Source organism: Phaseolus vulgaris, chromosome 7 (genome assembly GCF_051622355.1).
Source record: "Phaseolus vulgaris cultivar YP4 chromosome 7, ASM5162235v1, whole genome shotgun sequence".
Classification (NCBI taxonomy): Eukaryota; Viridiplantae; Streptophyta; class Magnoliopsida; order Fabales; family Fabaceae; genus Phaseolus; species Phaseolus vulgaris.
The window spans coordinates 10728140-10752405 of record NC_143504.1 but is presented as its reverse complement, the minus strand read 5'-3'; the positions used below and the strand labels follow the sequence as shown (position 1 = coordinate 10752405).

General features: G+C 35.9%; 1 protein-coding gene across 3 annotated transcripts; it reads left to right on the top strand.

Moving 5' to 3' along the window:
* Positions 1-631: 631 nt before the first annotated feature.
* LOC137827684 (ABC transporter G family member 24) lies at positions 632-23807 on the top strand. 3 transcript variants are annotated; one of them, XM_068633937.2, is made up of 14 exons: positions 632-1218; positions 1643-1719; positions 2492-2764; positions 3140-3203; positions 3299-3445; positions 3836-3870; positions 3986-4059; positions 4656-5566; positions 5689-5985; positions 6306-6797; positions 21543-21691; positions 21776-22065; positions 22163-22296; positions 23233-23807. In XM_068633937.2, the coding sequence occupies exons 1-14, from the start codon at positions 989-991 to the stop codon at positions 23387-23389; spliced, it is 3330 nt and encodes a 1109-aa protein (XP_068490038.1). In that variant the 5' UTR covers positions 632-988; the 3' UTR covers positions 23390-23807. The 3 variants fall into 3 exon arrangements, with proteins under 3 accessions (XP_068490038.1, XP_090160668.1, XP_090160667.1); XM_090304542.1 differs by having other exon boundaries at positions 677-1218; positions 4718-5566; XM_090304541.1 differs by having other exon boundaries at positions 906-1218; positions 3299-3441.
* The last annotated feature ends 459 nt before the right edge of the window (positions 23808-24266 follow it).

The following is a 24266-nucleotide window of genomic DNA, read 5'->3' as shown; positions in this document are numbered from 1 at the left end:
ACAAATAAAGAGTAATTTTTTTTTGAAATAAAATATATCTAGGCATTAAATTACTTTGAAAATTCTTAATAGAAAAACATAACAAGTATTTAAAATAATTATCTGACAAAACTAAAATAACTAGTTATGTTTGTCCTATGTTAAATCTAATTAGAATATTTCACATAATAAAAAAAAGGAATATTTAAGTTTCATCCTCTATAATTTGTTCTGTTGTCGAGTTTATGCTCACAACATTCAATCCAAACAATATGTTAATTAACAAGGGAAAGAAGGACAGGAAATAAATATTAACAAAAAATATATATTAATATTACACGTATTTTAATTTCAAGTATATTAAGATAATATTGTTAATAATATTTTTTTAAAATGAATAATTTGAAATTATATTAGCTGAATCAGAGTTGTAAATTAGTATCCATCAATCAAGTTCTCAAAATAACATTTTGTATAGAGTTATTAAAATAACATTTTGTATTTTCAGCATATTAATAAAGATAATATTATTTTAATATAAGTTCCATAAATATAACTTTCTTACAATTTTGTTTATAGAAATAACTTTATTGAATGTAAAAAATCTATATTTATAAGATTTATATTAAAATAACATTTTTACAAATAAGAAACTCTTGGTGGGTTGCTTAAAAGAAAGTAGAAATTGAGATCCTGTAAGAGTAGATTCCTTTCTGGTTTGAAAATCTAAGATTTTCAACCAAAACTGGAGGCTAAATTAACGGAATGTCTTTCTTTTTTGTACACTATCATAGTTGTCTTCTCAATCTATAACCTCGTTCGAACGTGGTGTCACGACTGTCCCTTTGGCGGGACCCACCACTACAACATCACTTCTCATTCTCTTTTTTCTATTGCTATGTTCCCATCATGGCATGGCATTCCCTGAAGCAGAAGCTCAAAACCCTTTTGCCGTAGAGTGTCAAAGGCTTCTGTTCCATTCACTTTCAACCTTTTTGGTCACTCCAAAATGTGTAGGTGGAGTACCAACTCTAACCATTTGTGGGTGCCCATTGTGGTTTTCAGCTTGTTCCTTGGGATGATGCAGTTGCAGTGCCAACAAATGAATGACTATGACCAAATTGATAGCCCTGCTGTTCTTCCTCTCGTTACTCAGCTTGTATATAGTCAAATCTCCAATTTGACATCAATCATCAGCCAGGAAATAAGCAGAGAGTCCACTTTCTGTGTCAAAGATCCGTGAGTTTCTTTCTTTTAATAATTTATTGTTATTATATTATATACCTTTTTTTTTTCATCTATTTGGTTATTTGGCAACCTGGTGTGCTGGCGTGGGATGTATAGACAATAGACAGTTTGATTACCATGTTTTTTGATGCATGGAATAAGTTGGTTTGCTAGAGGAAACCTCAAGAATCGTTTCATTGAGTTTATTTGATGGTGTTGACATGTTAGTGAGAAATGTTGAGGCGAATCATGTTATTCTTTTTAAGTTGTTACAGATTCTTTTTCAAAACGCTGGTTGAAAGGGGAAAGAGAGGAGTTTAGTTGAGATGTAGACTTATTTAATTGTGAATGTCTACGGGCTGTGAAAGAAAAGAAGTTGAATTGTCTTATATAGTACATTTAAATTTGATTGTGAAATTGGATTTTGTTTTTTCAGGGATGCTGATTGGAATCAAGCATTCAATTTTTCATCCGATTTGGACTTCTTGGCATCTTGCATTAAGAAGACTAGAGGTTAGAAATATACCTTTTTTCTTCTATCATTTCTTACATTTTCCTTATTCTGTTTCTGAGCAGCCAACCAACATGTTCATGATTTAGCTAGAAAATCTGAATGAGCAAGTTCATAGATTCAAGGAAACAGAAATTTGTAGAACTGCTTATTGGTATGTGAGGATGAAAATATAGATGTTTGGAGGGACAAATAGTTAGTACAAGACTGATAGTATACTTAGTGTTAGGCTTTTTCTGTATCAGATTCACTTCATTAAATAGTATGTTAAAGCTGAGTTAGTTAGCCAGCTGTTATTCTATTGGGATAGCTGGAGTTTCTTATAGAACAGTTAAATCTTAACTGACTTAGTTTACAAATCAAGCTATCAGGTTGTATATATACTTGAGTGTTTTAACTCAATAATCAATATTACAACACATTTTACAGATTACATAGTTTCTCTTCTCTGAATTCTTTATAGACAAACATGGAGTTCTTGAATTACCTGAGTTGAGACTATATTGTTCATTGTTAACAGAAGGTCCCTCATTATTTTCTACTCACCTTCTTTTATAATAGTGTCTGTTTGTATTCTACAATTTAGACCGCTGTTTTGCATTTCATCCTGTAAAAGTAAAAGTGGGGACTTGGGAAAAAAACAAAGCGATTCTTGCCACAACTGTGGTGACTGGATGAGGGAAGGAACATCATTTGAATTTCTGTTGAATACAAGAAATCTGTTTGTCTCATGAGACAAGTCTTCTTATGTTTTGGAATCTGATGATTTAACAGGAGATATTGCAAAACGTTTGTGTACAGCAGCAGAAGTGAAGTTTTTCTTAAATAGTTTATTGGGGAAATCTGTAAGTGCCAATTATTTAAAGCCTAACAAGAACTGCAATTTAACCTCATGGGTCTCTGGTTGTGAGCCAGGATGGGCCTGTAGTGATCTCTCAAGCCAGAAGGTTGACCTTAAAAATTCCAAGGAGATACCTGCAAGAACTTCAAACTGTCAAGCTTGTTGTGAAGGCTTCTTTTGTCCTCATGGTATCACATGCATGATACGTAAGTATACTGCCTGAGAATCTTTAAATTATATTTTTACTAAGATGACTGCAAATAGCTTCAATACCAACTTTTAATTCAACTTTTAAGCATCTTCATGCTGTTTGGTACTTTTTAACTGTAAAGATTCAACAAAGAATTTTGAATAGATATTCAAGGATTTACATTTGTTATGTGTAATTCATATCTTTGAAAATATATCTTGTACGAGTGAGTGTGTTTCATGTGTAATTTCTGCAATGAAAAGCCAATATTATTATAGCATACTGACGCCAATTATAATAAAACTAGCTATTATCAATGTATGTATCTTAAAAGCTGTCTCTGATGCCTTCAATTCTGTCTTTTTGGGCATTTGCAACATTGTTCTTGAAGCATGCCCTCTAGGTTCCTATTGTCCTCTTGCTAAACTCAATAAAACAACTGGCGTATGTGAACCGTGAGTTCTAACTCTAGCTCAATGATTTGATATTTTTTCCTTGATTTGTTGCTTGCACTCTGTTATGAAATAAATGAACAAATATATTTATGTAGATATCTTTATCAGCTGCCTCCAATGAAACCAAACCATACCTGTGGTGGAGCAAATGTTTGGGCTGACGTTAGGAGCAGTAGTGAGATATTTTGCTCAGCTGGATCGTATTGTCCAACAACCACAAAAAGAATTTCTTGCAGTAGTGGGTATTATTTTGCTCCAAAACTTGATTACTTTTTTTATAAGCTACCAAATTTGGGTCCTAGAAGTAAGAGTGTTGCTATATCTCTTGAAACATTCTCCTCATATTTAATAGATGATGTATTAAATGAAAAAGATATGCATTTATATCTTGGCAGCAAGGAAAGCTCTTCATTTGATAATTGGAAATATTATTTAAGAGGATTTATAACTATTCCAAAAGTAAAATGAAGTGCTTAAAGCTTTTTAATAATGATCTTGCATGGTTGCAGTGGAATACGTTAAGTTTTTGCTTTTTCTAGCCAAAACATGACCCATTTAGTTAATTTCTTAGTATTCTTGTTAGACTGTTTCATTGTTGGGAAGTTAGTTAACATTTTCCCTTGAAATTGCAGACATTACTGCAGGATGGGTTCCACATCTGAGAAAAGTAAGATATCATGAATTGTGAATTCCTACAGCATTATTCAAGTTTCATATTTACTAATCAAATTCTGACTGTATATGTGCAAAGTACATATGACCATTTACTGATTATCTTGTAGGATGCTTCAAGTTGAGTTCATGTAATTCAAACACAGAAACACAAAATATGCGTGCATATGGAATTATGCTCATTGTAAGTTATTTCTGAACCCAAATATATGGAATTAAAACAATGAGATATAGTTGCATTGGTTGGAATTTAATTGTTATGGGAATTTAGTAATTCGGTTTTAACATTACTGAAATTTAATAAATTGGGAGTTATTAGCACTTTAAGCAATTTAGAATTTTTTTTCCAAATGTAACTGGAGGGTGACTTAGTACTCTGATTTTTAGAGAACTAAAGAACTGAAAATTTTCTTTGACTTCAATTTTCCCAGTCCTTAATATACTTTTTATCTGTTCTCTTTAAATCCATCTTTCAGTCTCTCTCCATAGATTCCTTCCTTTCCTTTGATCTACATCACTGAAAAGTCGAACTCGTATTTTAGTTCATTGGGTTATCTTTTTAGTTGATTGTCAAAGGTGAGAGCACCAACATTTTGTGACTAAAGTACTTGTATTGGGATACATATTCACTTATTTTATGGTTTCTGGTTTTCATAGTTAAAAGATGATTTATGAATCATGGTCAATTCTTAGTATCATGTCACACTGAGAAACGTAAATAGACAAATATGTGCACACACAGACCATGTGGAAGTTAACACTCTTTTACTGCTTATGCAGGCTGCTTTGAGTACTTTGCTACTCATTATTTACAATTGTTCTGACCAAGTTCTCACTACTAGGGAAAGAAGAGTGGCCAAATCTAGAGAAGCAGCAGCTAGAAGTGCAAGGAAGACTGCAAGTGCGCGCCAAAGATGGCAGTTTGCAAAAGATGCCACTAAGAAGGGTGCAATGGGGCTGCAAGCTCAACTATCTCGCACCTTCAAGAAGGATGCAGCAATACTGAAACAAGCAAATTCTGAAGCAGATGTCGAATTGTTGTCACATTCACGACCTACAACTTCAAGCATGGTTGCAAGTTCATCTGTGGCAACAAAGAAAAAAGGAAAAGAACCCAGTGGTCTGATGCAGAGAATACACGAAATTGAAAATGATCCTGATATTGATGACAACATTAATATAGAATTAGAAACTAGAGCTAAAAGTGTCACAGCAAATGTGTCAAAGGGAAAACAACCACACACGCATAGCCAAATTTTTAAGTATGCATATTCTCAACTTGAAAAAGAGAAAGCTCAGCAGCAAGAAAACAAGAAGCTTACCTTCTCAGGGGTAATTAAAATGGCTACAAACACTGAAAGAAGGAAAAGGCCTTTAATTGAAATTTCTTTCAAGGATCTGACTCTTACATTGAAAGCTCAAAACAAGCATATATTGAGATATGTTACTGGGAAAATTAAACCTGGCCGCATCACTGCTGTCATGGGTCCATCAGGGGCTGGCAAGACAACATTTCTTTCAGCTCTAGCTGGAAAGGCATTAGGATGCTCGGTCACTGGTTCAATTCTTATAAATGGAAGGAATGAATCAATCCATTCCTTTAAGAAAATTACTGGCTTTGTGCCACAAGATGATATTGTTCATGGAAACCTTACAGTGGAAGAGAATCTCTGGTTCAGTGCACAATGCAGGTACATTACATCGTTTGACATTTTAATAGCTATATATTCTAAAAGTGATATCAGATTTCTCTCGTCTTAGCCTGGCTTGTCTTCTTATACTTATGCCTAATTTAAATGAACTTTTGTGAAAGGCTATCTGTTGACTTGTCAAAATCAGAAAAAGTTCTGGTTGTTGAAAGAGTTATCGAATTCTTGGGGCTTCAATCAGTGCGTAATTCCTTGGTTGGAACTGTGGAAAAGCGAGGGATCTCTGGAGGCCAAAGGAAGCGTGTAAATGTTGGATTGGAAATGGTTATGGAACCTTCACTATTGATCTTGGATGAACCCACGTCTGGCTTGGACAGTGCATCTTCTCAGCTGCTTCTAAGAGCACTAAGACGCGAAGCTCTGGAGGGAGTGAACATTTGCGTGGTGGTTCACCAACCCAGGTAAATTTTAACCATTCATTGGGATATCGCTTGCCTCGGTGCTCTTTTCTCTTTTCAGCTGCCAGTGCCATTTACTGTACAAGAATTTTATCTCATTCTTAGCATTTTTCATGGGCTTTGATATACATTGTGATGTGCATATTTTATGGCTACTTCTGTATCAAAACTTGGATGTTTTATATTCTAACCTCCTTTGTACGTTTTTTCTTTGAATGGAGACAGATTTATTATCATAACTTGAATACATATATAATTGGGGATTGGTTGACAGTAACACTAGTGTCTCTTTTATTTTTAACGGCTGCAACCTTCTGCTTCAGCTATGCTTTGTACAAGATGTTCGATGACCTGATACTTCTGGGAAAAGGTGGTCTCACTGTCTATCATGGATCTGTCAAGAAAGTTGAAGAATACTTTTTGGGCCTGGGGATCAACTTTCCGGAGCGGATTAATCCTCCAGATTACTTCATTGACATTTTGGAGGGCCTAATAACACCTGGTGGAAGCTCAGGACTGAGTTATAAGGACCTTCCAGTGAGATGGATGCTTCATAATGGATATCCAATACCTCTTGATATGAGGCAGAATGCAGTTCAATATGATATGTCACAGAGTGTAAATTCAGCTAATGAAATTGATCCCTGTGGATCCAGTCATGCAGAAAAAACCTTTGCTGGAGAATTATGGCAAGATATGAGAAACAATGTGGAACTGAGGGGGGAGAAGATAAGACACAATTTTTTTAAATCCAAGGATTTATCTGACCGGAAAACTCCTGGTGTTCTCAAGCAATATAAGTATTTTCTTATACGGTAAGTCATTTAATGAGCTCAATTTGTTGCTAACTTGGAAGTCATATTTTCCTGATGGCTTGCTCAAATCTTCCTAACTATCTGATATTTTTTTACCTTGAGGATTACTAGTTTAAGTAGTAATTGTTTTGAAAGTGTGCCATGAAGTGGATTTTGTGAACGCAGGAGATTCAATAGTTACATTTCTTACTGTAACGTTATCAAGGTTCTGTGTTACAAGGGATGCATGAAGAAGGAAAAATAGAAATAAAACATTTTTTTGTTTGATCATATAGTTGAAAGAAATAGATGAAATATATTTCTGAGATGTTTTACAAATGTGATTACAGTCTCAATTTATGCAACACCCCCTCAAGTTGGTGAATGTATATCTATCATTCCCAACTTGCAAGTAAAATCTTTGAATTATTTTGTGGGAAGTTCCTTAGCAAACATATCTGCCAATTGGAGTCTTGAAGGGATGTACTAGGTGGCTATAAGACCATTATCCAACTTCTCCTTAATGAAATGTCGATCTATCTCTACGTGCTTTGTTCGGTCACGTTGAACTAGATTGTGTGCAATACTGATGGCAGACTTATTATCACACACCAAACCCATAGGAGCTTCATATTTTATTTTGAGATAGTTGAAAGAAATAGATGGAATGTATTTCTGATGTGATTTACAAATGTGATTACAGTTATAGACTGTTTACAACCTAATTAAGGAATGAAATAATAGGTAATGAAAGCAAGAAATAATGGGTGATTAAAGTTGTACAAATCAAATCACTAACAAATCTATCCTAAAAAATAAAGAATAAAATCTACACTTAATTACAGAATAATTCTCCTGATTATGCAACACTCCTCAAGCTGGTGAATGTATATCTATCATTTCCAGCTTGCAAGTAAGATCTTTGAACTGTTTTGTGGGAAGTCCCTTTGTAAACATATCTGCCAATTGGAGTCTTGAAGGGATGTACTCGGTGGCTATAAGACCATTATCCAACTTCTCCTTAATAAAATTTCAGTCTATCTCTACGTGTTTTGTTCGATCATGTTGAACTGGATTGTGTGCAATATTGATAGCAGACTTATTACCACACGCCAAACCCGTAGGAGCTTTATATTTTATTTTGAGGTCATCGAGTATGATCTTCATCCATAATAGTTCACAAACCCCCTGAGCCATGGTTCTAAATTCTGCCTCTGCACTTGATCTTGCAACTACATTTTGTTTCTTGCTCCTCCATGTCACCAGATTATCATCCAAGAACATGCAATAGCTTGTGGTGGATCTCCTATCAACAATTGATCCTGCATAATTAACATTAGTATATACTTTCATGGATAATTTTTCTCCCTTTTTGAATAACAATCCTTTCCCCGGAGAGGATTTTAAGTACTGAATAATTCTATTTACTGCATGCAAGTGTTTTTCTCTTGGATCATGCATAAATTTGCTAACCACACTAACTACATAGGTTATGTCTAGCCTAGTGTGTGATAGATAAATGAGTTTTCCCACAAGTTTTTGATATTGTGTCTTCTCCACTTTTGGGTTTTCCTCATCATTCTCAATCCTATGATTTTGCTCTATTGGCATTCCAGTGGTCTTACAACCCAACTTACTAGTCTCTTTGAGAAGATAAAAGATGTATTTCCTTTGAGAAATAAAGATACCTGTCTCGAGTAAGCAACCTCTATTCTAAGGAAGTACTTTAGCTTCCTAAGATCCTTCATCTCAAATTGAGCAGCTAGTCTCTCCCTCAAATTTTGTTTTTCAATTTCATCATCACCTGTAATAATCATATCATCTACATAGACCAAAAGTAGAGTGAGTTTATCATTATGAAAATGTTTTATAAACAGAATATGGTCACCTTGGCTTTGTCGGTACCCCACAGATACCATAGCTTGAGTAAACTTTCCAAACCAAGCACAAGGTGATTGTTTAAGACCATATAGGACCTTTTTAAGTCTGCACACCTTATCCCCTTCATTAATAGCACCATAACCAAGTGGAATCTTCATGTATACTTCTTCCTCCAAGCTTCCATGCAAGAAGGCATTCTTAACATCAACTTGATGCATCTCCCAACCAAAGTGCGCTGCCAAGGAGAGAATAATTCTGACTGTATTCATTTTTGCCACTGGAGCAAAAGTCTCCTCATAATCGATCCCATAGGTTTGAGTGTACCCTTTTGCAACCAACCTTGCCTTATATCGATCCAATGTGCCATCAGACTGGTACTTAACTGTGTATATCCACCGACAACCCACTGCCTTTTTATCCTTTGGTTTCTCTACAATCTCCCAAGTCTCATTCTTTTCTAATGCCCTTATTTCTTCATTCATGGCTCAAACCCAATTCTCATCTTTTAAGGCTTTTTGTACTAATGTAGGGATTTTGATAGAATCAATAGCTGAAAGAAAACTCTGGTGCTGCATAGAAAGTTTTTCTCTTGACAAAATTGGGATATAGGATATTTGGTACAAGATCTGTTTTCTTTTCACAAGGTAATAGGTAAATCATCTAGGTTATTTTCATTTAAGGTGTCCTCAAGAGTCTCACAAGTATGAGTACTTACCTCCGGTTCGGACATTTGAAGTTGTTGTTCGACTAGGACGGGTTCTTGTTGCCTTCGCTGATATTGTTTCCCAGAGTATTTGTCCTCATTATTCTTCTATGGCGTAGGGTCTTTGTCATTCTCCCTAAGAATAGAATCCTACAACAAAGGAAAAGATGGCAACTCAAGGTTCTCAGCTTCTTCTTGAATACTCTCCCCCTGAAGCTGAGAACTAGGAAAGAAATACTTTGTTTCATGGAAGGTGACATCCTTGAAAATATAAACTTTACGACTCTAAGAGTGATAGTACCCCTTTTTGTGGGGGGCATAACCAATGAATACACATTTGATGGTGCGAGGATCTAACTTACCCTGATAAAGACTATGAACATGGACAAAAATAGGACAACCAAAGAGACAAGTCTGAAGACTCTAGAACCCCGAGAGTGTAATCTATTAATCAAATAAGTGGCACTCAGGACTGCTTCCCCCAATAAGAACTAGGAACAAACGTTTGGAAAAGTAAAGCTCTAGTAACCTTAAGGAGATGACGATTTTTCCTTTCAACAACCTCATTTTGTTGAGGAGTGTCCACACAAGTTAATTCATGAACAACTCCATTTTTCTTAAGGAACTTGGAATCACATATTCTCTTCCATTATCATAACGCAACCTCTTAATTGGACTTTCAAATTGTGTTTGAACCATTCGGTAAAAATTTACAAATAAGTGAAAAACTTCAGACTTATCTTTCATGAGGAATATCCAGGTAACTCGAGTACAATCATCAATAAATGAAACAAACTATTTTGCACCCGAGATATTACGAATAGGTGAAGGTCCCCATACATAAGAATGAATAAGATCAAAAGGTTTAGAACTTCTATTATTCTTTGGAGGAAAAGTTGTTCTATGGTGTTTAGCAAACTGATAAACATTACAATGAAAAGACTCAACCGATAATTTTGTAAATAAAATAGGAAATAAGGACTTTAGGGTACTAAAAGGAGGATGACCAAGACATCTGTGTTGAAGCCATATCTGAGAAGATGACCAAGATTCAGTGCCTTGCTGAAGATTAGAAGTGTGTGCCTGTAGTCCAACTCACTTTTTATTTTCTTTCTGCTGTAAATAATATAACCCTCCCTGCTCTTTAGCTAATCCAATCGTTCTCTACGTGGCAAGATCTTGGAAAACACAATGGAATTTAAAAAATATCACTGCACAATTTAAATCTTGGATAATCTTATGAATAGATAAAAGGTTATTAGATAGGTTGGAAACATGAAGCACATTTTTTAAAGGAAATGAAGGTTGAAGGTGGATGTTACCACGACCAGTAATGGGGTATTGGAACCATTAGCAACAGTAGTTTGTTGGTTACAAGATAAGGCATTGTAGGATGAAAAACAAGAGGAATGAGGTGTCATATGATCAATAGCACCAGAGTCTATAATCTGGATATTCTCAGTACTAGAACCATTAAAGAATAAGAAGCTAGAACTCTTATCACTCATGGTTAAAGAACAAGCGCTAGTCTTACTAAAAGAGATCATGAGAGCTCGTAAACGTTCCAATTCTTATTTGCTGAGTGACGAGACCTCCTCTGCAATTTGAGTTTCAGAGTCAGATGATGCCTATTAGCATGCCTTTGTATGGTACCTTTGAATCCTCTAGTACGTTCCAAGACCTTCTCATTTCCATGAAGTTTGAATCACCTTTACTGAGTTTGACCCATCTTCTTACAATAGCTACACCAATGATCATCACGATTAGCCTTTGTGGGAGGCTTTCCAAATGAAGAAAATGGACCTCTTATAGGGCCCTTGCCAGTAGCCAGAACTAAATTATCAACAAAGTTGCCAGCAGCCAGAGATGAACTATTAACGAAGTTGCCCCCATCCAATATTACTGACCTCCAAGTTTCTTCCCCTCATACAATGTGACAAACTTCCGAGAGAGAAGAGAGTTTTTCCTTACCCAAGATTTGAACCCTAATTGGATCAAATTCAGAGTTCAATCTAGAAGGAAATTTAAATATTCGCATCCTTTCAAGGAATTGTGCTAGTGCGATAGAGTCATCTATGCACTTCATTTTCAAATTTTGATATTGATCTAATTCGATCCATAAACCATTCAACATACCAAGTAGCTTGTTACTGACAGGCTCCCTTGGCTGGTATGGAACATCTTGTTTTCTATCTCGTAACATGTTGCAGTATCTTTCTTCATAGAGTATGTTTGACAAAGGTTTTCCCAAATCTCTTTAGCAGTGGAGAAGAACATACAATTTCGACTAATCTCTGGTGTCATAGAATTCCATAACCAGGTCATGATAAGAGAGTCTTCATCGTCCCAATCTTCATATTTAGAATTGGTTTTGGCTGGAGGGTTCCCTTCTAGGTGATTCAATTTCTTCCTTCCCTTGAGAGTAGCACGAACCAACTGGGCCCATTGCAGGTAGTTGTTTCCATCGAGACGATAGTTGCTTTGCAACACTTGCAAATCATTGGATCTAAGAGGGGTTGTATTTTTATTCGACATTGGTAAGAGTTGAAACAATAAGACAAAACCGATTGGGCTTTGCAGGAAAAAACCGGTTGTAGTTTTGTTTGGGAAAAAACGCCAAAAAAAACTTCAGGCAACGACTGTCAACTTCTGTCAGCTACGGTCAGTGGCAGTCGGCAGTGGTCGGCGACAGACAACGACACAAAGTGGTAGTAGTCAACGGAGGAGAAAAAAAATTACAACAATGAAGGTTGTCCAGAAAAGTAATTGCATCAACGAAGGCTGCTAAAAAAAAGATTGCAGAAACAAGAGTCTCCCAGATCAAGAGCTCTGATACCAAGTTGAAAGAAATAGATGGAATGTATTTCTGATGTGATTTACAAATGTGATTACAGTCTCAATTTTTAAACTGTTTACAACCTAATTAAGGAAGAAAATAATAGGTAATGAAAGCAAGAAATAATGGGTGATTAAAGTTGTAAATCAAATCAAATCAAACCACTAACAAATCTGTCCTAATAAATAAAGAATAAAATCTACACTTAATTACAGAATAATTCTCCTCATTATGCAACAAAGATCATCGAGTATGATCTTCATCCATAATAGTTTACAAACCCCTTGAGTCATGACTCTAAATTCTGCTTCTGCACTTGATCTTGCAACTACATTTTGTTTCTTGCTGCTCCATGTCACCAGATTTCCATCCAGGAACATGCAATAGCCTGTGGTGGATCTCCTATCAACAATTGATCCTGCATAGTCAGCATCAATATATATTTTAATGGATAAGTTTTCCTCTCTTATGAATAGCAATCCTTTCTCTGGAGAGGCTTTTAAGTATTGAATAATTATATTTACTGTTTGCAAGTGTCTTTCTCTTGGATCATGCATGAATTGGCTAACCACACTAACTGCATAAGCTATATCTGGCCTAGTGTGTGATAGATAAATGAGCTTTTAAGTACTGAATAATTTTATTAACTGCTTACAAGTGTCTTTCTCTTGGATCATGCATGAATTGGCTAACCACACTAACTGCATAAGCTATGTCTGGCCTAGTGTGTGATAGATAAATGAGTTTTCCCACGAGTTTTTTTATATTATGTCTTCTCCACCTTTGGATTTTCCTCATCATTCTCAATCCTATGATTTTGCTCTATTGGCACTTCAGTGGTCTTGCAGCCCAGCTTACCAGTCTCTTTGAGGAGATCAATGATGTATTTTCTTTGAGAAATAAAGATGCTCTGTCTAGAGTAAGCAACTTCTATCCCAAGGAAGTACTTCAGCTTCCCAAGATCCTTCATCTCAATTTGAGCAGCCAGTCTCTCCCTCAAATTTTGTTTTTCAATCTCATCATCACCTTTAATAATCATATCATCTACAGACCAAAAGTAAAGTAAGTTTACCATTCTGATAATGTTTTATAAACAAAGTATGGTCACCTTGGCTTTGTCGGTACCTCAAAGATACCATAACTTGTGTAAACCTTCTAAACCAAGAACGAGGTGATTGTTTAAGACCATATAGGACCTTCTTAAGTCTGCACACCTTATTCCCTTCATTAACAACACCATAACCAGGTGGAATCTCCATATATACTTCTTCCTCCAAGCTTCCATGCAAGAAGGCATTTTTAACATCAAATTGATGCATCGCCCAACCAAAGTGTGCTGTCAGAGAGAGAATAATCCTGACTATATTCATTTTTGCCACTGGAGCAAAAGTTTCTTCATAATCGATCCTATAGATTTGAGTATACCCTTTTGCCACCAACTTTGGTTTATATCGATCCAGTGTGCATCAGACTTATACTTAACTGTGTATACCCACCTACAACCTACTGCTTTCTTATCTTTTGGCCTCTCTACAATCTCCCAAGTCTCGTTCCTTTCTAATGCACTCATTTCTTCATTCATGGCTTGAATCCAGTTCTCATCCTTTAAGGCTTCTTGTACTGATGTAGGGATTCTGATAGAATCAATAGCTGAAAGAAAACTTCGATGCTGCATAGAAAGTTTTTCTGTAGACACAATTTGGGATATAGGATATTTGGCACAAGATATTTTTTCTTTTCTCAAGGCAATAGGTAAATCATTTAGGTTAGGTTCAAAAGCAGTATTTAAGGTGTCTTCAAGAGTTTCACAGGTATGAGTTCTTACCTTCGATTCAGACAATTGAAGTTGTTGTTCGACCAGGACGGGTTCTTGTTGCCTTCGCTGATATGGTCTTTCAAAATATTTGTCCTCATTATTCTTCTCTGGTAATGATGTTGGTGCATGGTCTTTGTCATGATGAAATCCTGCAACAAAGGAAAAGGTAGCAACTCAAGATCCTCAGCTTTTTGAATACTCTCCTCCTGAAGCTGAGAACTAGGAAAGAAAGACTCTGTTTCATGAAAGGTGACATTCTTGAAAACATAGACTTTACAACTTTGAGGGTGATAACATTTGTACCCTTTTTTGTTGGGAGCATAACCGATGAAAACACATTTGATAGCGCAAGGATCTAACTTACCTCGATAAGGACTATGAACATGGACAAAAGCAGGAAGGACAACCAAAGACACAATTCTGAAGACTAGTCAACATGGGAATAGAAGGATAGAATATGGTCATAAGCTGAATAGAAGTAACACCCTCTAGAACCCGAGAGTGTAATCTATTAATCAAATAAGTGGCACTCAGGAACAAACGTTTGGAAAAGCAAAGCTCTAGTAACCTCAAGTTAATACATGAACAACTCCATTTTCCCTGAAGGAATTTGGAAAGGTTTTGGTTCACATATTCTCTTCCATTATCAGAAAGCAATCTCTTAATTGGACTTTCAAATTGTGTTTGAATCATTCTGTAAAACTTTATAAACAAGTGAAAAACTTCAGACTTATCTTTCATGAGGAATATCCTGGTAATCCAAGTACAATCATCAATAAATGAAACAAACCATTTTTGTCAAAACTGTTTAGGAAGTTTTATATTTTATCCTTATTATATTTTTATTTTGTATCACAGTTGTATCTTACTATTAATATTAGGATTATGTATTTAGAAACAATCCCACAATCATAGGGATTTGTTTCTCTAGAATTAGTTGTCCATATTTCCTAAAATAACTAGCAAGCTCTCATGTATATATAGGTCTAATGACCTCATAATTTATATAGAAGAAAATATTATTCCTTCTAAACTTGATATGGTATCAGAGCCATTTTGAGTCTATCCTAGCGAGTATTTGTGTTGGGCCTATCGTGTCACCCGCTATCGGGCCGCTATCGGACCACCCAAAATATATAGTCCCACGCACGAGCTTTCTATCTATCACTCTCGGCGTGAGGGGGGTGTGTTGGAGATCCCACATCGACTAGAGATAAGGACATTTCATAATATATAAATGGGTGCAGACCTCAACCCTATGAGCCGGTTTTATGGGGTTGAGTTAGGCTTAAAGTCCACTTCGTAATATGGTATCAGAGCTCCTGATCTTTAGGAGTCTCTGACCGTGCCTGAAAACCCTAAGTTGCAGCCGTCATTGCTGCACAACATTGAGCCTTGCTGCAGCCTTCATTGCTGCACAACCTTGGCCTAATCGCAGCCTTCATTGCTGTGTAGCCTTCACCGCGGCTACTGTTCACCGCGGTTACTGTTCACCACGCACTGTTCATCACGGTTACTGCTTCAGATACACCCTTTACTCATTTCTGGATACTAGATTCAGGTGCTACTGACCATATGACCCCTCTACCTAAATACTTCTCCACATATATCCCATGTCCTAGCAACAAGAAAATTTCCACAGCAGATGGAACATGTATAACTGCCGCAGGTCAAGGAGAAGTCCAAATAAGTCCATCTATAACATTAAAACATGTCCTTCATGTCCCTAAATTGTCCACCAATCTGATTTCTGTACAGAAACTCACAAAAGATCTCTCTTGTAACGTTGTTTTTCATAACAACTATTGTGTATTTCAGGACAAAAACTCAGGGAGGACGATTGGACATGCTAGAGAATGGAATGGCCTATACTACATGGAGGATCCTAATCTTGGTATCAATAGTCACTCTCTCATATCTGAATCCACCATGACCAGTAAAGAGAAAGATCAACTATATCATTGTCGGCTAGGACACCCTTCATTTCAAGTTGTAAAAGTGCTCTTCCCTTCCTTGTTTCAGAATTTAAATGTGGAGAGTCTCCATTGTGAGGTGTGTGAGCTTGCGAAACACAAGCGTGTACCTTTTCCCATTAGTAATAAAATGAGTCCTTTCCCTTTTTTTCTTATCCATACTGATGTTTGGGGTCCTGCTAATATTCCTAATATCTCAGGTGCTAAGTGGTTTTTAACCTTCATAGATGATTGTACACGGGTGACTTGGGTTTTCCTATTGAAACATAAATCTGAGGTTAGCTCCATTTTTGTTCAGTTTGTGTCTATGATTAAAAATCAATTTGGAGTTAATATCAAGAGAATTAGGTCTGATAATGCCAAGGACTACTTTAACCTGGTGCTAAACTCTTTTTGCCAAAAGGAAGGGATAATTCATGAGTCTTCATGTGTTAACACACCCCAACAGAATGGGATTGCAGAAAGAAAAAATGGGCACTTATTAGACCAAACTAGAGCTCTACTTTTTCAAAATCATGTCCCTAAGAAATTTTGGGGGGAAACCCTTCTTACGGCCACCTACCTAATCAATAGGTTACCCTCTAAAATCTTAGCATCAAAAAGCCCCATGGAAGTCCTATCCTCCTTCTACCCACACCTAAACCCTACAAATAAACTCCAACCTAGAATATTTGGGTGTGTATCCTTTGTGCATGTTCATAGTAATGAAAGGGGAAAGTTGGACCCTAGGGCTGTCAAATGTGTATTCTTAGGGTACTCAACCACACAAAAAGGATACAAGTGTTTTCACCCCCCGTCAAAGAGATTCTTTGTGTCAAGAGATGTCACATTCAACGAACAAGAGAGCTACTTCCAGCCTCATCTTCAAGGGGAGAATGTAAGAGAGGAAGATGAGCCTCTCATGCTTCCAAATATGGCATTTGGACCTGAAATTGGGACAAATAGCATTGCTGTCCCTGAAACTGAGACAAGAACAAAACAAGCACCTGAACCAGCAGCAAGACCTGAATCAGCTCCTGAACAAGCACCTGAATCAGCAGCTGAATCTGCACCTAATGGTGGTGGGAAATTCGGAAAAAATCTGGTATATTCAAGAAGAGGAAAGGTCATTCCAGAATCTATCCATGTCCAAGAATCCAACCTACCATCTTTACATGAGGTAACAGTTTCTAATCCTAGAAATTCCAATAATTCTAATGAGTTTATTTTGGAAAATTCAGAAGCACAGGAGGATCAAAACCTGGATCTTCCTATTGCCCTTAGAAAGGGAACCAGAACCTGCACCCAACAGCCACTTTACCCTCTATCAAATTTCCTATCCTTTGAAAAATTCTCTCCTACCCATAAAACCTTTCTCACAAACTTAAACTCTACACCCACACCTTCCTCTGTATCTGAAGCATTATCTGACAGGAAATGGAAACAAGCCATGGATGTGGAAATGGAGGCACTAAACAAGAACAGGACCTGGGAGCTTGTCACCTTACCAACTGGAAAAAAACCAGTAGGGTGTAAGTGGGTATACGCTGTAAAGTATCGGGCTGATGGGACTATTGAGCGTTACAAGGCAAGGTTAGTAGCCAAAGGATTCACTCAAACCTATGGAGTGGATTACTTGGAGACATTTGCTCCGGTTGCTAAGATGAACACGGTCAGAGTAATATTGTCATTAGCAGCAAATCATGATTGGGATATGCAGCAGTTCGATGTGAAGAATGCATTCCTACATGGAGACCTTGAAGAAGAAATATACATGGAGTTGCCCCTGGCTATGATGGACAGGTTGCTGCTGGAACCGTTTGTAAGCTAAAAAAGGCTCTATATGGGCTGAAACAATCCCCAAGAGCATGGTTTGGAAGATTCACCAAAGTTTTGACAAGTTTGGGCTACAAACAGAGCCAAGGAGATCACACTTTATTTATTAAACATTCAGTTTCAGGAGGAGTAACAATATTATTGGTGTATGTAGATGATATTATAATAACTGGAGATGACAAAGAGGAGCAGCAAACGTTAAGTCAATGTCTTGCCACGGAATTTGAAATTAAGACATTAGGGAGACTTAAATATTTTTTGGGAATTGAAGTGGCCCATTCCAAGAAAGGAATCTTCATATCTCAACAAAAATATATTACTGACTTGCTTAGAGAAACAGGAAAGACAGCCTGCAAACCAGCAAGTACTCCAGTTGATCCAAATATAAAGTTGGGAAGTGCGGAGGAGGATAATGCCGTGGACAAGGAAATGTACCAAAGACTCGTGGGCAGGCTTATTTACTTATCTCACACTAGGCCTGACATTGCTTTTGCTGTGAGTCTAGTCAGTCAATTTATGCACCAACCAAAGGAGGCACATTTGCAAGCTGCCCTTAGAATTGTGCAGTATTTAAAAGGGACTCTAGGAAGAGGGATTTTGTTCAAACGAAACAAAAGTGTTCGTCTTGAAGCATACACGGATGCAGATTATGCAGAGTCAGTTGTGGATAGGAGATCAACTACTGGATACTGCACCTTCCTTGGTGGAAATCTAGTGACTTGGAAGAGTAAAAAACAAAGTGTAGTAGCTAGATCAAGTGCTGAAGCAGAATTTCGAGCAATGGCCCAAGGAATATGTGAACTTCTATGGCTGAAGATTATATTGGAAGACTTGAAGATAAGATGGGATGAACCTATGAGGTTATATTGTGACAATAAATCTGCAATTAGCATAGCCCACAACCCAGTATAGCATGATAGAACTAAACATATCGAGGTGGACAGACATTTTATCAAGGAAAAGTTAGACAGTGGCTTGATTTGCACCCCATATGTGTCCACTCAGAGTCAACTTGCAGACATACTCACCAAAGGACTGAACTGCAGTAACTTTGAAAGAATTATATCCAAGCTGGGAATGGAGAACATCTATTCACCAGCTTGAGGGGGAGTGTCAAAACTGTTTAGGAAGTTTTATATTTTATCCTTATTATATTTTTATTTTGTATCACAATTGTATCTTACTATTAATATTAGGATTATGTATTTAGAAACAATCCCACAATCATAGGGATTTGTTTCTCTAGAATTAGTTGTCCATATTTCCTAAAATAACTAGCAAGCTCTCATGTATATATAGGTCTAATGACCTCATAATTTATATAGAAGAAAATATTATTCCTTCTAAACTTGATAATTTTGCACCCGAGATATTACGAATAGGTGAAGGTCCTCATACATCTGAATGAATAAGATCAAAAGGTTTAGGACTTTTATTACCATTGGGAAGAAAAGTTGTCCGATGTTTTTTAGCAAACTGACAAACATCACAATGAAAAGACTCAACAAATACTTTTGTAAATAAAACAGGAAATAAGGACTTTAGGGTACTAAATAGAGGATGACCAAGACGTCTGTGTTGAAACCATATCTGAGAGGATGACCAAGATTGACAGCCTTGTTGAAGATTAGAAGTGTGTGCCTGTAGTCTAGCATACTTTTTATTTTCTTCATGCTGTAAATAATTTAACCCGCCCTACTCTTTAGCAATTCCAATAGTCTTCCTCGTGGCAAGATCCTGAAAAACTCAATGGGAATGAAAAAATACCACTGCACTATTTAAATCTTGGGTGACCTTTTGAATAGACAAAAGGTTATTGGATAGTTTGGGAACATGAAACACATTTTTTAAAGGAAAGGAAGGTTGAAGGTGAATGTTACCACGACCAGTAACGGGGGTATTGGAACCATTAGCAACAGTAATATTGGTTACCAGATAAAGCAGTGTAGGATGAAAAATAAGAGGAATGACGTGTCATAGGATTTGTAGCTCATAGTCTATAATCTAGATATTTTCAGTACTAGAAGCATTAAAGGATAAGAAACTAGAACTCTTATCACTCGTAGTTAAGGAACAATAGCTAGATGTCTTACTAAGAGAGTCCATGAAAGCTCAAAACCAACTGAGCTTTGCAAATTGACAAAATTTGGTCCGGTTCACAAAAAAAAGTTTGTCGAAAATTTTTTCCGACGACAGTTTCCGGCTAACGGTGGCGGTGGTCGGCGGTTGTGATCGGTGATGGTCAATGGTGTAAGGTGGTGGTCAGAAAAGATAAGGAAAAAAAATGTTGCAGCAATGACGGAAATATGATTAATTTGATGATATGAAGTGAAATAAGTTAAGGATGAACAAATGTGATCAGTAGAACTACTATCAATAATCCAAGAACTGAAGGAAGAAATAAAGTCATTACCAGTTTGTGTTGTCATGTTGGAAGGAATAACATAGACTTGACTAGAAACATTGTCACTGGATTTGGCCTGTTGTAAAAGAGCTAACAATGTTTGATACTGCTCAGGAGTAAGACCAATTTGTTGAGACTCCACTTCTGACTTTGAACCTTCATGATTCTGCTCATTATTATTAAAATTTGTATTATGAAAAACTGCATTAGTATGACTCTGATCATGGTTATGATTTCTAAACTTGAAATGAGGTGGAAAACCATGCTTTTTATAGCATGTATCAATGGTATGCCCTGTCTTTCCACAATGACTGCAAATTTTGGCAGTATATTCTCTTCCATAGCTTCCTCTTCCGTATCCCCCACATCTGCCATAGATGGTAACATTGTTTTCATAACCTCCTTTGCTAGTAACAATCATTGCCTTGGATTGATCACTAAATTTTTTGTCTCTCTTGTTGTGTAATGAGAGAGCAAACTCTATTCAATGATGGATTATTTGATGAACTAACATGGTAAGGTGAACAAAAATCTTGTAAGGATCAACAATTCACCCATGGATAAATGTAGCAACCAGAGCTCTAATCAGAGCTCTGATACCATATTATAAAATAGAACAGAGATGAACAAAAGAGTAAAAGGAAGACAAATGATATGAGAATGAATATCTCTAATATTAGTTGTTTGTTGAGATCAAAACAAATAGTTTGAATATATACACTTATTCTAGGTCTAGCTAAAGAGAGAAATAATAAATCAAATAAATACTAGAATCATAATAGACAAAACAAAATAAAGGTTATTCACCTCTATAAAGAGAAACAACTAATAATTAGAAAAAACACAATTAATATTAATATCCTTCTATAACATAACTCTGGTATCCATATCCTTTAATACAGTCTCAATTTATAGAGACGGTTTACAACTAATTAAGGAAAGAAATAATAGGTAATGAAAGCAAGAAATAATGGATGATTAAAGTTGTACAAATCAAATCACTAACAAATTTGTCTTAATAAATAGAGAATGAAATTTGCACTTAATTACAAAATAATTCTCCTGATTAAACAACACACATGATTGTCAATTCCATCCCCACGTCTTCCTATCCTTGTATGCTACCATATAACTATAAAGGGAAACCAAAGTGGAACTTATTATCCCTGGTAATCATGCCACTTAATATTTGGTGATTTGCATAATTATTTCTCTTTTCAAACTCCATTTGGTGCTATAGTTTTTACAGGACTGAATGCAGCTTATAAACTTTTAATAATTTGTCATCTGCATTTTTTGTTAGCTTATGGTACTTACTCCATGCTAATGTTATTTCAGGGTTGGGAAGCAGCGGTTACGAGAAGCTAGGATGCAAGCCATAGATTATCTTATTTTGTTACTTGCTGGAGCCTCCTTAGGATCACTTACAAAAGGCAGTGAGCAAACGTTTGGTGAAGCTGGTTACACCTATACGGTGATTGCTGTGTGTAAGTCATAAATATCATAGCAAATAATCTTCCTAGAATTCACGTGAGCAATGCTTTATTCTTATCCATTGTTGTAAATTTCAGCTCTTTTGTGCAAAATTGCGGCCTTGAGATCGTTTTCCTTGGAAAAATTACAATACTGGAGGGAGAGTGATTCTGGCATGAGCAGCTTGGCTTATTTTCTCTCCAAAGACACCATAGATCATTTTAATACAGTGATCAAGCCTGTGGTGTACCTTTCTATGTTCTATTTCTTCACCAATCCGAGATCAACTTTTGCTGATAATTATATTGTGCTGCTTTGTCTTGTGTACTGTGTTACTGGTATAGCATATGCATTGTCCATATTTTTGGAACCTGGTGCTGCCCAGCTAGTAAGTATTAGAAAAATAAAACTTTTACTAACCCCAATTAAATATTACTCCTCATTGTGTTTCCTTTTCTCCTCTAAAACATTTCTGTTTTTTGCAGTGGTCAGTAATTCTTCCCGTTGTTTTTACTCTCGTTGCAACACAACCAAAAGATGGTAAAATTTTGAAGAATATAGCTAATTTATGCTACTCTAAGTGGGCTTTACAAGCATTACTTGTTGCAAATGCTGAAAGGTAAATAGTCCAGGATAATTATTGATATATTAAATTATTAAATCGGTTGAAGAAAACACTACTTTGATATGTGTGGCTTTATTGGAAATCCTTTTGTGAATGCATACAGCAAGAAATGATTGAGTCTTTTTTTGGGGTTGTACTTGCACCAGATATGTGTGCTTCTAGGTAAATTATGCAATTCCCTATAAAGTGAAACAAAGCATTTAGATTTTTAAGCGCGCACAACCACTGATTATCAGACTATTTATTTAAGGTCCTTCTGCAGTTAGGAATCTTCGTGATTATTTGAGATCTGCATTGATCTTGATAGAATTAAGTTACCTTCAGTTTTTTTTTTCCCAAATGTGTGATTCCATTTGCTATTTCTTGAAATAGGCAAAAAAGTAAATTTATTCTAGAATTGAGCAAGTACTACAAGTACGATTTCAATAGAATTTGATATAACTGAAATCATACATAACACATACGACTTGTTCAATTTTGAAATAAAATTTCTTTTGCCCACTTCAGGAAATATGAAATGAAATTACACCATTTGCTGCAAAAAAAACCGCTACCTTGAACCTTCTCTGAGTTTCTATTCCTAGTGCATGTTTAAAACTCCAATACATGCAGGATTCTCTTCCTACCCAAGTGATGATAATCAAGGTTTGACTATGATACAAGGTCTTCACTCTTCCGGAGTGTTGATAGTTTGGCTATTCAGATAATATCTAACCATTTCTCCTTCATAGCTATAGCTTTTAGCATAAGAAGCCATTTGATAGGGTATTCATTTGGTCAACAGTTCAATCCTTAATGCAAATGATGAATCCTCTGAAATTTTTGGAATATAATACCTTAACTTGTATCAAATAAGCTTGTGAACTATTTTGCAGTCAGCAGTAGAAAATGATCAACACATAGTGAACATACTGTTAATTTATTCTACAGGTATCAGGGGGTGTGGCTCATAACTCGTTGTGGTTCACTTTTGAAAAGTGGCTATAATCTTCATGATTGGAGCTTGTGCATATCCATCCTCATTCTTATGGGTGTAATTGGCCGAGCTATTGCATTTTTCTGCATGGTCACCTTCCGAAAGAAGTAAGGCTAGCCAAACTTCAATTCAAGCTACCGAATTTTACCTCTTACAAATCTGAGTTGTACAAATTGGAGTTAACAATTACATTAGGATTCTCATGATTTCGAGAATGTCGGATAATATTTTTGGGGATGATATTGGTTATTGGCCTAACTATCCACGTTAGATGTGATCAATTAGTGATTTCATATTTGCACGTCCACCTCTTGTGGTTGTGTTTTTGTATTATAGTAAATTTAATTTTCGTTGCTCTTCATTCACTAGTAGAAGTCTATTGAATTTTATGGCTCGAATAGTAAACACCCATGTTTTATGAAAATGATGACGATTAACATTTGAAATGTATTAACATTTGAGATGTATCTTTTGTAATACAGTGTTTCGAATCTATTAGTGCATCTAGAATATGTTTTTTCTTCTTGTACCTCCATAGTTTTGTGACACCCCATACTTCTTAAAATACCAAACCTCCTTAGTTTTGTGGCACCCAATGCTTCTTAAAATACCAAAAATACCTTTTATTCTATTGATGTTTTCATTTTAGAATAGACGATCCAAAAAAACTATGGGTTATAGAATTTGGATCAGATTCTATAATCCAAAATGAGTTTCTTTAAAAAAAAATACATTCTAGATTATAAAATCCAGAAGATATTTTTTAATTGTAAAATCCAGTAAAATATTTTCATATTATAAAATCTGAAAAGTATTTTTTGAATCTAGGAATATTCTCCAAAATCTGTAGTTCATAATGTATTTTTTAAGAGAAAAAAATCCGAATAACAAATTGTAGAAAGTGTTTTCAGATCCAAAAATATGTTTCGGATTCTACAATCTAGGAGGTGTAAATAGAGAAAAAAATACATTTTCAAGTTATAGAATC